The sequence below is a fragment of the Larimichthys crocea genome, unplaced genomic scaffold (assembly GCF_000972845.2).
Source record: "Larimichthys crocea isolate SSNF unplaced genomic scaffold, L_crocea_2.0 scaffold307, whole genome shotgun sequence".
Classification (NCBI taxonomy): Eukaryota; Metazoa; Chordata; class Actinopteri; family Sciaenidae; genus Larimichthys; species Larimichthys crocea.
This window is the reverse complement of record NW_020854047.1, coordinates 66,912-80,119: the sequence shown is the minus strand read 5'-3', so window position 1 is coordinate 80,119 and position 13,208 is coordinate 66,912. Positions and strand designations below refer to the sequence as shown.

The window sequence follows — 13,208 nt, the reverse complement described above, 5'->3', positions numbered from 1 at the left end:
CCAGAGAACAGATTCAAAGTCAAAACATAGAAACAACCACAACCAAGACAAGAAGCAAGAACTGTTTAGAAAAGCCAAGTTCAACCCTCTTTCCAGTTCCAAAGCAGAGCATCATTTGTTTCCTTCACAGACATCGATTGGCGTTACACAACATTTAAGACCGATGGTGGCCACTTTGACAGTGAACACAGCAGCCCACCGAGGTGGTTTTCTTACCGGGTTTGGCTCCTGGTACCCCAAAGCTGAGTCAGTTCAATTAGCTACACAGCTAACTGAGTTTACGGCAGTTCAGCAGTTCGTTACTTGTCGATTTTACAATCAGTAAAGTCCCTAAACGTGCGGAAGAATGCCTGAAAATACTGAAAACATGACTTTGTGTCACTGTTGGACAGATGGGACAAAGACACTTCATCATTTTTAATTACATGGGCACTTTAATGAGTAGTCTTGATTATGATAATCACATTAGAGACATCACACTCTTTGTTAAGAGTTTGACACAAACAAGCACCGTGTGAAAACCCCTCATTTACTTTTCTTTGACAGTTATCTGTATTTACAAAGGATAAATGTCGGTTCAGACTAGAGGAGGCTTATATTGTCATATTGTCAAGTGCTGCCTTCATCCTCTCTGCGCTAGCATTTAAAACAATGACTTGAACAAGAAAAAACAAATATGTTTTTAATCCTCTGGGCTCCTGATTCATTTTTTATTTCTAAATATATGAGCATGCGTTGGAAGATTTGAGCACAAAGTAACAAACGAACAAGCTTTCACACAGATACTTTGGTGTACGTCTGTTTAAAAGTAAAAGTTGCAACGTCTTTCTCCACCAACTTACAATCTTATCGTGTCGGCCAATTAGAGCGCAGCGTCTATGTCTGATTCCCTAATTCAATACGTTTGAAAGAGCCCCCAGCCACATATTAAATCACATCTGTTCATCTGCAAATAGGATTAGTAGTTGAGGATAAATGCAGACGATACAGTATGTCTGAACTATTTCTAGATGCATGAATTGTTGTTACCGAATATGAAATATCAGTCGACAACGAGCAGCCTGAGGATACACCTGTGGCCTAAACACTCCCTGGAAAACTAGGCAAGCTAGAGTCCAAGGTCCTGGGACTGGGACTGACTTTTAGTGGTTGGTGAGAGCTTGGTGAAATAAAAGGCTGAAAGACAGACGCCGAGCTGGGCTGACTGCTGCTGGACTAGTCAGTGATATCAGCTGCTGCTGGGGACCTGGGTGATGTTGTTGTGGGATTACACTCTGAAACTGGAGGCGCTAAATCACTTTCTATGAAATGTTGCTTTAAATGCAATCATTAAGAATTTGCTATAGAAGTTTTTTCCCCTCACCTACTTGTTCAGCGGTTCATCTGAAACAGCGTGTTCACAAACATCTGTTGCTTATTCGAATATAATTTGAAAATTAAAAGTTTGAACGGCATCACAGAGGAAGATTGACAGCCTGAGTGTGAGCCTCTGAACAGAAACAGAGAGGCGGGAAGGAAAATGTACAGACGCTCAGAGAGAAGTGTACCTGAGAGTGCCAGACACACACACACACACACACACACACAAAACTATAATTACACAACCTGCCGAGTGGAGGCCATACTGTCTGTCATCAAGCCCGGTGCCTTTGCTGTGGTTTCTCAGTCTTGCACTGCCATCTAGTGGTGATGGCAGTCGATTCAGGTTTGTGTTCATACGAGTGACTTGCAATAAACTAATGACATCATTAAATATCAGCTTCCAGTAATCTTTGAATCTTCTCTGCTAAAGAGCAGATGACACACGGGGAAGACGTGGATAACTCTGAGTCTGAGCCTCTCAGTCAGGACACAGTATTTCAAGTTTAATGTCAACTGAAGGCAAAGTTCAACACTCGGTTCATCAGTTATGAAGTCTGTGAAGGTTCTCAGTCGCCCGGGTCATCTTTCTTTGAGAAGCGGTTGAAACTGGGGCAACTTCAGAACCGAAGAAGCCCTTTGGGTGAGAGGTGAAAGTTCAACTGCCCCAGACTCAACCCCGTCTCAAGAGAAACCATCAGTCATGAACACTCCCGAAGTTAAAGCGTTAAGAAAACAAGGTTGTACCGTATCATCATTGAAATACCCGTTACTGTGTGCAACTGTGATGACTGACTCTGGGTTGCCCATTTTACCTGAAATTCACAGTAACTTACTTAATAAACAACATGCTTACACAGTTCTTCTCTTGCACAATGCTACAGATGTGTCCTGCAGGATTCTTGTGCACAAACGTGCAGAAATGTTAGAAAATATTGTCCATCTGCAGAAGGAGGCGAGCTGCCTTGACTGCAGCTGAAATATCAGGATATATAAACTGCTAACCGTGTGTAGTTTCTATCTTCGAGGCTTCATAAAGGCTGGATCAAATGGGTTTCACTCTATTAAATCAGACATCGAAAATCGACCCACGGGCCCCATCCATGGTAGAATCTCTGCTCTGTGAGCTTCTGAGCCTCCCTCAACCGTTTACTGCCATCTAGTGGACGGAAAGGGAAACATGACAAGTTCAGACAGGATGTCCAACATGAACTTTTTATTGTTTTTATTCAGACAATGTTAAACAAAATTTTCTAAAACTCTCGATCTGACGTTACACACGAGAAGCCAAGCGTGATGTGGAGACGTGTTTCTCGACTTTATTGGGACGCCAAGTTAAACATGAAACTACGCAGTGAAACCTTAAACCTTTGTTGTCTTCATAAGATGTAGAACTGGTCAGTTGTTCAGTCCGAGACACACACACACTTCCTGTCACAGCATGTGCGCTGGCAGGGTGCTGGGTACAGTGTGTGTGCCGGTAAGAGCATGTGTGGACATGCTTCTCATTCTATCAGTGACAGCTCTCAGCTGTCCTCCTGTCTGCCTTCCTGTCTCTGTGTCTGTCCACTACACTGTCTCTCTGTCTGTCTGTCTGTCTGTCTGTCTCTCTGTCTTTGTGCCACCCACTGCCCTCTGCTTCTCCATATCGCTGATATAAGATGTTATCCTGGAGTCATCACCGTGAGAAGAAAAAAAGACTGATGATGATGATGACTGTGTTGATTTGTGTATATGCAACACATGCGCACGCACACACACACACACACACACACACACACACCCAGCTGTCTCCCGTGCCTTGAAGTGTGCTGAGAGGTTGGGATGTTGTTGGGCGGGGGAGGAGGTGGACGGACTGACTGACTGACTGGGGGGGAAACCAGAGCTCAGAGTTCACTTACTGGCCAGTTCACCTTCCCAGTACTTTACTGCATCTCTCACACACACACTCACGTCTGCTTCTTCAGGTAGCTTGCTAACCTGCTAACTGCTTATTAATAAACGGATGCTGCAGATTTGGTAAACGTCTGCTGGAGTCATGAACTTTTGGAAGGTCCACATCTTGCTGGCATGGATTCTCAGTGTATTTGCTGGTAAGTCTTCCTGAGTGAGTGTGTGCATGTGTGTGTGTGTGTGTGTGTGTGTGTGTGTGTGTGTGTGTGTGTGTTTGGGCTGTGAGTCGGTTAGTAGACACCGATAAAACTAAATCTGGGTTTAAACTCTCAGAAGAAAGAAACGAAATGAGATCTCACCAACTGCCAGTCCAGCTTTTAGCTGCTCTTAATGTACGTGTGTTTATGGAAACACGAGACATGAAGCTTCATCTGAAGCTGTTTCTATGAAAGTATATCGAGTACTCTGCATGTTACTAAATTCATATTCTCTGTGGAGAAAGTTCAGATCTCTCCAGAGACTGGACTCTTGTCAGGTGGCCGAGCTCAGAAACAGGAGACACCTTCCAGACACATGGCACGGGAACCAAAAAAAGCAATGCACACTGGGTAAACAATGTGAAGAAAATGCTTCATCATTGGGTTTGATTTCATATTATTAATGTATAAACTGTGATATAGAACATTCATTGTCAAACAGTTTATTGATCCGGTTCCGTCTGATCCACTGAATTAAAGACTTGGCTTCATCACGTTGACGCCAGCGATATCTACACAGTCTAAACAATATGAAATCATTTCAATCAGGATTCTTATACTTTATGATCGTATAAAATATCTGAGATTCTGTCAGCGTTGACGTTTGTCCTTCAGGTAACCTAAAAAAAGGGCAGCTCTGCATTGTTGGCATTCCTCGCCGCATTCATATTTGAGTCATTGACTGTAGCTGATGTCCACTTCAGGAAAGATTTATACTCGTCAGTGAGGAGGTATGAGGGGGGGTTAGGGTCTGTGTTCAAGGACACTTGGACCAGAACACATGCTGCCTCTTGGGAAGGATTAAACTTCAAGTACCGGACAGTCCGACAACAGAGGCGCACCCTGAATTCCACAAATGTGTCGCACTTTACACATTTGTACGTCATCAATGATTTTCTTAAACAAATGTTTGGAGCACGAAGTTCTGCAAATGAATCCAGCACACATGAAGTACTCGTGTATTTTACAAACTCCGCTTTGAAAACTTCAAGGATGAGTCAGCAAATACACCACGACATGCCTCTGAATGCTGCACACTGCTCCTTTAAACAGCTCAGTAAAAGGTTCTTCAGGATAAAAATGTTCTCCAGTTCTTCCTGGAGTTTAAGCAGGGGAACGCAAGAAGACATCGACCTGATCTACTCATACCTGCTGTGAAGTAACACGGTTCTGGCAGCATCTCGATTGATAATGAGAATAATTATTGATCGCAAAAGTCAAGATAACAAGCTAACGAAAATGGAGATTTCTTGATCTCATATTGTGTCTGACTTTAGTGAATCAGAACATATCTGGTATGGCATTAATCTGCAGAAGCAAACGACAAAGACCAGAACGGTTTGGAGGACTCAGCAGTGGGAACAAAACCGAGCAAAAGTCAAAGGTCAATAATAATAATCACCAATAATCAAACCATGCTGGATTAAATTTACAATATTTAGTTTGCAGTAACGAGCTCATCGAGGAGTTTAAAGAAAGACAAAGAGTTGAGATGAACAGAGTTTTGTGTTTTGTGGTTCATTTCATATTTTCAAGGGATTCCAGTACTTGATTTTTTAAACAAAATAACGTCATATTAAATACAAAGTTCGGTAGCATAACAAATCCTGTTTGTCAGGGCTGCTTGTTTCCCCTCTGGAAGTCTTCCTATTCATAATCAACATCCTCATTATGTTGTGCTGTTTAAAATCAACCTGTCCTACAGTCCATGTCATTTCAAGTGATTCACAAACAGACAGCACAAATAGCCGATGAGAAAAGACGTGATGTGTGATTCAATTTTCAGTCTTAAAGGTCCAGTGTGTAAAATTTAGGAGGATCTATAAGCAGGAATGGAAAATAATACTTAATGGTTTGTTTTCATTAGTGTATAAACACCTGAAAATAAGAATCTTTGTGTTTTTGTTGTCTTATAATGAGGCCTGTATGTCTACAAAGCAAGGCGTGGGAGAGTATTCATTTGGTTGCAATCTGCAACTTCACCACTAGTTGGCACTAAATCCTGCATACTGGACCTTTAAGAAGAAAAAAAAAGGACTCATTAATAAATCACAGCTACACGATTAACAACAGAAACGTTTCATCTATTGACACCGATCATACGGTCCTCTTTAACTGAGGAAGAACTCTTTTATTTACTGACAATAAGTCATCAGGCTCATTCTCTGGAGGCTGGGAGCAGACGGATGAGGCTGTCATGTGACATTTGGTCACTAGCTGGCAGACGTCCACGTCCTCATGGACTGAAACTCCAAATAATCTCCACGTCCACTTGTTTTCAGCAAAGAGCCTCGGCCGGTTCATTTTGCAGCGTTGACTTCGGGGTCGTGCGGAAATTGGAGTTGCAGAGCAAGGCGGTGATTGACAGCTCCAAGTGGCTGCTCTGTCCCGCCTCCCTTCTATTTTTGTATGAGGCCAGATCAAAGCGTGCTCGTGGGACAACAGACGGCGAGCAGGCGGCCAGAGACAGACTGAGACTGAGGCTGACAGAACATCAGCGCCGTGCACCACGACACGACAGTCCTCCTCCACATCTGAGGAAGATCCCAAAAGAAGTCGTGAAGGGTGCAAAAACAATACAAACTGTGTGTGTGTGTGTGTGTGTGTGTGTGTGTGTGTGTTCTGCTCTTGCCAGCTAAATGAAACAGGATCCCAGCCTGCTCGGTTCAGGCTGAGTGCGGGTCGCCAGCAGATTCCAGAAATAACATGCAAAGGATGTAACCTGGGTCACAACCTGGCTACCAGCAGTTTGCTAATCTGCTGTGTCATGTTCTAACTTTGATTACATGGACAAAGGTGATGCAACAGCCTGTTTGTAGTGCGAAGCATTAAAGTTTTAAACTGGACGTAGTCTCTCCGAGCTTCTCTAGCCGTCTCCATCTCGGCAGTTCCTCCTCTGCCGGCTCCGCAGAGCGTGGGTGGAAATGAAGCCAGAACAACAAAAAGTGAAGTTCATACCGGGTCCGACCGATATATTAGTCAGCCGATGTTGGAGTATTGCAGACAAATCAGTACCAGCGTGTATGTAGTCCAATATTCTGGGATATAATACAGGAAAAGACGCTTGCATTGAGTAATTTAGACCAATCTATGAATCAATCTAACCAACAAATCAAAATACTGTGCTCCCCGTACGAATCTGAAGTTTTCATCAAAGCATGTCAGGTTCACTACAGATGAGACCTCTGCAGAACCACAGTCCAGGACTGAGTTCTCCGCCAGTTCAAATATTTAGGTCACCTCTGAAACTAAAAAACAAAGAGACACGGACAAACTGCAAGAATCCCTTTGGTTACACGACCACCAGGATGAACGCATACACGAGCACAGAGAGTTACATATGTGTTGTTCATCTGGATGGTCTGATGTCCGCTGCTTAACCCAGACTTGTTTCCTCGTCTGTTGGCATCTGATCAGAACTATCCAGCATTTTAGCTCAACAAACTTGGCCTGTGTTGGAAATCGTGCATTCATTTGGCTTGCAGGCTTGAATAAAGTATGATTGGAGCCGTGAATGCAGTTCCTCCTAACAGCCTGCAGAGGGAACACAGGCCCACTATGAGTCAGCAAATAATGAATGAGTGAGCTGAGGTACATTTTTAGACATAGCATCATTTATGGACTGTAAGTCTGCGAGCTGGACACACGTTTTATACGCAGAGGTGTTAAACGCAGGTTAACTGTGCTGAACTCTAACTGATCCAGACTTAATGTCAAGTGGATTGACCGGGGCTGCTTTTCCCAAACACCCTCTTAGCACTCAGATTAGGTTCGCTCCACAGACTTAGACAGAAACAGACTCGATCGCGGACGGAGGCTTTTCACCAGCATGGCACGCCAGGCACTCGACTGCTATTGATCTGTCTGCATGTGCCTGTCCCTGCTGCCCCTCTCTCATCCGATAAGTCCTCTATCTTCCCGTCTTTCTCTCTTTCACACACACACACAGTCACGTTGAAGGGTTTCAGGTTGCCGGTTGTAGGCCAGGGAGATGTTTGCTGTGTGAATCACAGTTCTGACTCGCTTCAGCTGTGATTTCAGTTCCTGTGTGAAAACATTTGTTGGGACATGGGCGTCAGCTGGGTATGCCGGTACTCAGACAAAGTGAGGCCAAAATAAAATTACGAGTGTGTGTAATGTGTGTGTACAGCACAAGTAAAGTCTCTGACTGAATGTTTGTGTATATCTGTGTGTCCTAGGTCCAATATTCTGCTCAGAGGACGAGACACGTCTGGTCAAAGACCTGTTCACTGGCTACAACAAGGTGGTTCGTCCCGTCAACCACTTCAGTGAGGCTGTCAAGGTCACTGTGGGACTGCAGCTAATACAGCTGATCAGTGTGGTAAGCGTTTGATTATTAAATTCAATATGTCGTACCGAATATCTGCACGGCTGCAAAGTTGATGGAAGCTGTGCTGATATTCAGAATAACAGCACGACCTTAAATGTGATGATTCCTTCACACAACAGTTCTACAAGCTATTTATCACTCAACAGTAATACATGACCAGCAGGTTATGATTTGGAAATATTCAAAACCTGAAACTCCAAACATGCAAAATAAAACAAAAACATTCCAACAGATTTATTTGTAAGTAGAACTTTATCAAGTTTGAATTATTTCATTGAACAATATTATGTAGTCCACAGACTCAAATGTGTGTCTTCAACAGTCTCTGTGTGCTCTGGGCTCTAAAGTGTGGTCCAGGTACAGAGATCACCTGTGCAGGTAGAGGGGGCGTGGCCTCAGTAGCCCTGCAGTAAGCAGTGTGCTATGTGCATGTGACTGAGGAAGAGCAGATATTCAAGTGGACCTGCAGGAAATCTGGTTGTTTTAGTCAAGATGATGCTAAAATATATTTTCCCAACTATATTTAAGTTCCCTGTTAAAGGGCCGACCTACAATTTAGTAAATTCCCATGGAAAGTTTTCTATTTTGTAAATTCCTGGAATTTTGCAACCCGACCATTAAAACAAATACTACCACGACTAGACTTTAGACTGCACTGTTTCCAAATAAGGAGGACCACAGTTGTTTAGCATCACAATGTGCTTAACACATTCTCCAGTCGACGCAGCAGCAGACGAAATGTTTGACAGATTGTAAAAATGGCTCTACATACACACACACTGTGGCAGTCACTGTTTTGAATACCACAACAGTCCAGTGAAGTGAAAGCATGCTGCAGCACGTCTTATGTTACACACAGTGCAGAAAATAACATGCATCTTTACTTGGTTTAAAAAAAAAAAAATCAGTTAAAACAGAAAGGATGAAATTTCATGCCAAGAAAATAACACACAACACCTCCCGCCTCATCTGCTCGCAGGTAGAAACAGCATGTGATAGCATGGCAGCCAAACCAATGCAGACATACAGAGATTTGTCCAACTCAGGCTTACTGTAAAGACCAAGGCCGCTACTCACAAGAGTCCATCAGTTAACAAGCACTCGCTATAAGGCGACAGAGACCTGAAGGTAAAAGGCCGTGCAGGCTCGGCGGCCACGTTCACCACGACAGAACCAGGCACGGCGGCCATTAAGACAGGAGCAGGTTAAAATGAGTTGCTCTTACTGTTCGAAGTTCTCCTTCTGTGTCCTCGCTCTGTAGAGATGATGGCCATGGATCAAAATCCCTGGAAGACTTTGAAAAGATGTTTTTCCTCCAGCCTCAGGTCACAGTGTCCATATTCTTCCCACAAGCTTCCGTCTGTCTTTGCAGTAGAAAACTTTTTCAACCAAAGTCACGTTCAAGTTTAATTGATTGTTCATATTTTAATGAGGAATATGTTGCGGTGAACATTTAGCAGGACCAGAACACAAACACCAGTGTGGTTTGGCAACATTCAGAACTGAAACTGAGCTGAGCACGGCAGGTGGAGGTCATGAGATCCTGGAGAACTCTGGAGAAGTTCACATAGCTCTGAGTTTGGCCAAAGCATGTGCTGCCAAAGCAGTTACTGAACAAGAACTGTGAGATTGAGGAAGCCTTTTGTACTGCAGAGGTTGATTGGATGATGAGGAACAGGTGTCTAGACAGGTGAGAGGGGGGAAACCAGAGGCCACGCCCATCGACACACCCAACAGGAAGCAGAAACACGTACATATTAGGTCTTTACACCTGGTTCTGATTGTTTCATTCATTGTTTCCGCGTCTTTCAGGATGAAGTGAACCAGATTGTGACCAGTAACGTCCGTCTCAAACAGGTAAATGTGTTTGTTTGTTTTAGAGTCGTACAGAAGAGCCAATAACAAAGATTGACAATGAACTTCAGCGGCTATGCAACATTATAAATGAATCAAACATAACAAAGACTGTCTCTGTTATTTAAAGTTACAGTAGTAATGCATAGCTTTGCTCATGACTGCCGATGTTTTACCAACAAACATACAGTAACTGCTCGTGTAACTTAATAAATTAGTCTTCCCTGATCTTCAGAAATGGTTGGACGTGAACCTGAAATGGAATCCAGATGATTACGGAGGCATCAGGAAGATCAGAGTCCCTTCAACCGACATTTGGAAACCTGACCTGGTTCTATACAACAAGTAAAACACACGTTCTTCGTCTCTTTGCTTTATTAAATATCTTCAAAGCTCCTTCTCATTCCTCCTCTCCTCTCCTCTGCAGCGCTGACGGTGACTTCGCCATCATCCATGAAACTAAAGTCCTGCTGGAGAACGACGGGATGATAACGTGGAACCCTCCGGCCATCTTTAAGAGTTACTGTGAGATTATCGTCCTGCATTTCCCGTTCGACCTGCAAAACTGCAGCATGAAACTGGGAACCTGGACGTATGATGGACTGCTGGTCGCCATCCACCCAGTGAGTTTGTAGAATTACACGAGTATGAACCCTAAAACATACTGACCTTATCCCAAATCCCCCTTTCTGTACGCTCTTCCAGGACAGTGATCGGCCTGACCTCAGTAACTTCATGGAGTCGGGTGAATGGGTGTTAAAGGACTACAGGAGCTGGAAACACTGGGTTTACTACACCTGCTGCCCCGACACTCCATACCTCGACATCACCTACCATTTCCTGATGCTGCGGCTGCCTCTTTACTTCATCGTCAACGTCATCATTCCCTGCATGCTGTTCTCTTTTCTCACCGGGTTGGTCTTCTACCTGCCTACTGACTCTGGTAAAAAAAAAAGTTTTGTTCGTACAACTTTGTGTTTGGACAGAAAGATATAACCCTCTGATGATAACATTCAAAGAGAATACAACGTCTGGAAGAAGTCTAGAGACTGCAACACATTTCAGGGAATAAAGTGAACCCAGATTCAGACAGACACAGAAAAATCCCCCAAAATCTGAAACTAATGCCCAATTTTCACCACTTTGTTTAATGTTACACATGTGGCATGTATTATGAATGTGGAAAACATATTTTCATAGTCCTTTAGGGCAACTTTCATATGTGGAAACACCATTAAATCCAACAGGATTGAAGGTTTGACTCACAGATTGGAATTTTCCAGTAATTTCCTCGTACTATATGAACTTATTCCCATTTCCAGATGTGATTCTATGACACAAGCTCACAGAGAAAACACTCAAACATCACCAGTTTATAATATGTTGGCAGAAACTTGACTAGTGTGTGTCCATCACTCCAGGTGAGAAGATGACCCTCTCCATCTCCGTCCTGCTGTCTCTGACTGTCTTCCTGCTGGTTATCGTGGAGCTGATCCCCTCCACCTCCAGCGCTGTCCCCCTCATAGGGAAATACATGCTGTTCACGATGGTGTTTGTCATCGCCTCCATCATCATCACCGTCATCGTCATCAACACACATCACCGCTCGCCCAGCACGCACACCATGCCCCCGTGGATCCGCAAGGTTCGGTTTTTATCACCTGCGATCGTTTTCTCTGATAAAGAAGGGATGTAATCAATACCTGCGTCCGTCTGTCACTCAGGTCTTCATCGAAACCATTCCCAACATGATGTTCTTCTCAACGATGAAGCGTCCCAGTCAGGAGATCCGACAAAAGAGGTTGTTCCCGACTGACATGGACATCTCTGACATCTCAGGTAAGACTACAGCTGAACAGTTTGACAGTTTCCCTCTGTGCATCCCCAACAACTACAACCTCTCCTCTGCAGGTAACCCCACCCCCACCAGCGTCACCTACCAGTCTCCCATCACCAAAAACCCTGATGTCCGCAGTGCAATCGAAGGGGTGAAGTACATCGCTGAGACCATGAAATCAGACGAGGAATCGAACAATGTAAGACAACAATGGATAAACCCACTTCATCATGGCGAACAGATCACTTACTAATCCCTTCTCCTCATCTCGTCCCCATCCAGGCGGCGGAGGAGTGGAAGTTCGTTGCCATGGTTTTGGACCACATCCTGCTCTGCGTGTTCATGGCCGTGTGCATCATCGGGACGGTCGCCGTCTTTGCCGGGAGACTCATCGAGCTCAACATGCTGTAGAGGCCCCCGCGACACAGGAGCATATCGGGATAGACGTGACACTTTAGAGATGCATCGGGAAAAAGAGTTGATGATCGTTGGACTGGTTCACGATGCGTTCGCTGTCTTTCTCCCACAAACAGACACAGTTTTGAAGTTTGTGTTTTTTTTAAGGAGACTGCAGTTAAAAGGCAAATCCAGGCATCTTAAAGGCATGAGTCTCATGATCTAGAGGGGTCATACTTGAAGATTTTTATTGTTTTAGTTGTTTTTCTACATGCTGCAATTCACTCTGGTGAATTACTCTTATGTGAACAACATGAGAGTAATAATTTTTTGTCTTTTTTTGGCAGCTTGATTTGAGGTTTGAGAATGTCTGTAGAAACCTGACAGGTTACAGGAAGGACGACAGACTTACTACAAACTGGTTGACGACACAGTGACGGTCTTTGAGTGCAGACAAGATATTTTCCTGCCTGGAAGTTTTATTGTTTGTTTTGTCTGACGCTCATTCGACTTGTGAACTTCTCATTTGTATATTTATGGGTCAAGATCGTGAACTGTGCAAATATTCATGAGTCAGTGGTAAAGTTTGCTTTGTTACATCGAAATTCCTCTTAAAACAACGCTGCATATAAGTTTCAGCTGTACTCGAGTATTTGTTCTGATTACTTTACTTCTGATCAAAAACTATTACTACTACTATCACTGACTAGTCCAGCAGCATCAGCCCAGCTCGGCGTCTGTCTTTCAGCCTTTTATTTCACCAAGCTCTCACCAACCACTAAAAGTCAGTCCCACATTTACTCTTGTCCGGCGGCTTCTTGCTCGCTCACTCTCTCCTTTTCTCTTCTTAGCTTCCTCCGTCAGCGTCCTCTTCACTCTCTGCTCCTCTGCCATCATGTCCATAGAAGCTGCTGAGCCTGGTTACCTCCTCTTCTTCTTCCTGGTCGTCCATAACGCCTGTTGGTACAAACACTCAGTTCGTCAGCTTGGCGGTGAGCTCAGAGCGACGGGTACCCGTCGCTCTGAGCTCACCGCCAAGCTGACGAACTGATCTAACAGCAGCTACAGCTGTCAGCAGTTTACTTCACTGTCCATCATAAACTCTGTAAATCACAGAGAGTTGAGGCGGAGCAGCCGGAGGACATCAGAGGGAAAACCAGAAAACATTTCCTCCATAAAATATGATCCAGTTTCACCAGAATCAGTGAAAATGATGATTTGAATAAATGCAGTGGGAGTAAAGTTGATCAGACAAACACGT

The 13,208-nt window shown here is 44.0% G+C and overlaps 1 protein-coding gene across 3 annotated transcripts; it reads left to right on the top strand.

Moving 5' to 3' along the window:
* The first annotated feature begins 3,291 nt into the window (after positions 1-3,291).
* chrna1 (cholinergic receptor, nicotinic, alpha 1 (muscle)) lies at positions 3,292-12,579 on the top strand. 3 transcript variants are annotated; one of them, XM_010741112.3, is made up of 10 exons: positions 3,294-3,452; positions 7,709-7,851; positions 9,673-9,717; positions 9,950-10,059; positions 10,142-10,337; positions 10,420-10,657; positions 11,136-11,359; positions 11,439-11,553; positions 11,626-11,750; positions 11,834-11,962. In XM_010741112.3, the coding sequence occupies exons 1-10, from the start codon at positions 3,398-3,400 to the stop codon at positions 11,960-11,962; spliced, it is 1,380 nt and encodes a 459-aa protein (XP_010739414.2). In that variant the 5' UTR covers positions 3,294-3,397. The 3 variants fall into 3 exon arrangements, with proteins under 3 accessions (XP_027131915.1, XP_010739414.2, XP_027131916.1); XM_027276114.1 differs by having other exon boundaries at positions 3,292-3,452; positions 11,439-11,750; positions 11,834-12,579; XM_027276115.1 differs by lacking the exon at positions 3,294-3,452 and adding an exon at positions 7,580-7,613 and having other exon boundaries at positions 11,439-11,750; positions 11,834-12,579.
* The last annotated feature ends 629 nt before the right edge of the window (positions 12,580-13,208 follow it).

What these genes read in the sequence shown, in the direction of transcription:
- chrna1 (XM_027276114.1), top strand. Translation starts at nt 3,398, where the DNA reads ATGAACTTTTGGAAGGTCCACATCTTGCTGGCATGGATTCTCAGTGTA. An exon ending in TGCTGGTCGCCATCCACCCA is followed by an intron (nt 10,338 to 10,419) that starts GTGAGTTTGTAG and finishes ACGCTCTTCCAG; the next exon opens with GACAGTGATCGGCCTGACCT. An exon ending in CAGACGAGGAATCGAACAAT is followed by an intron (nt 11,751 to 11,833) that starts GTAAGACAACAA and finishes GTCCCCATCCAG; the next exon opens with GCGGCGGAGGAGTGGAAGTT.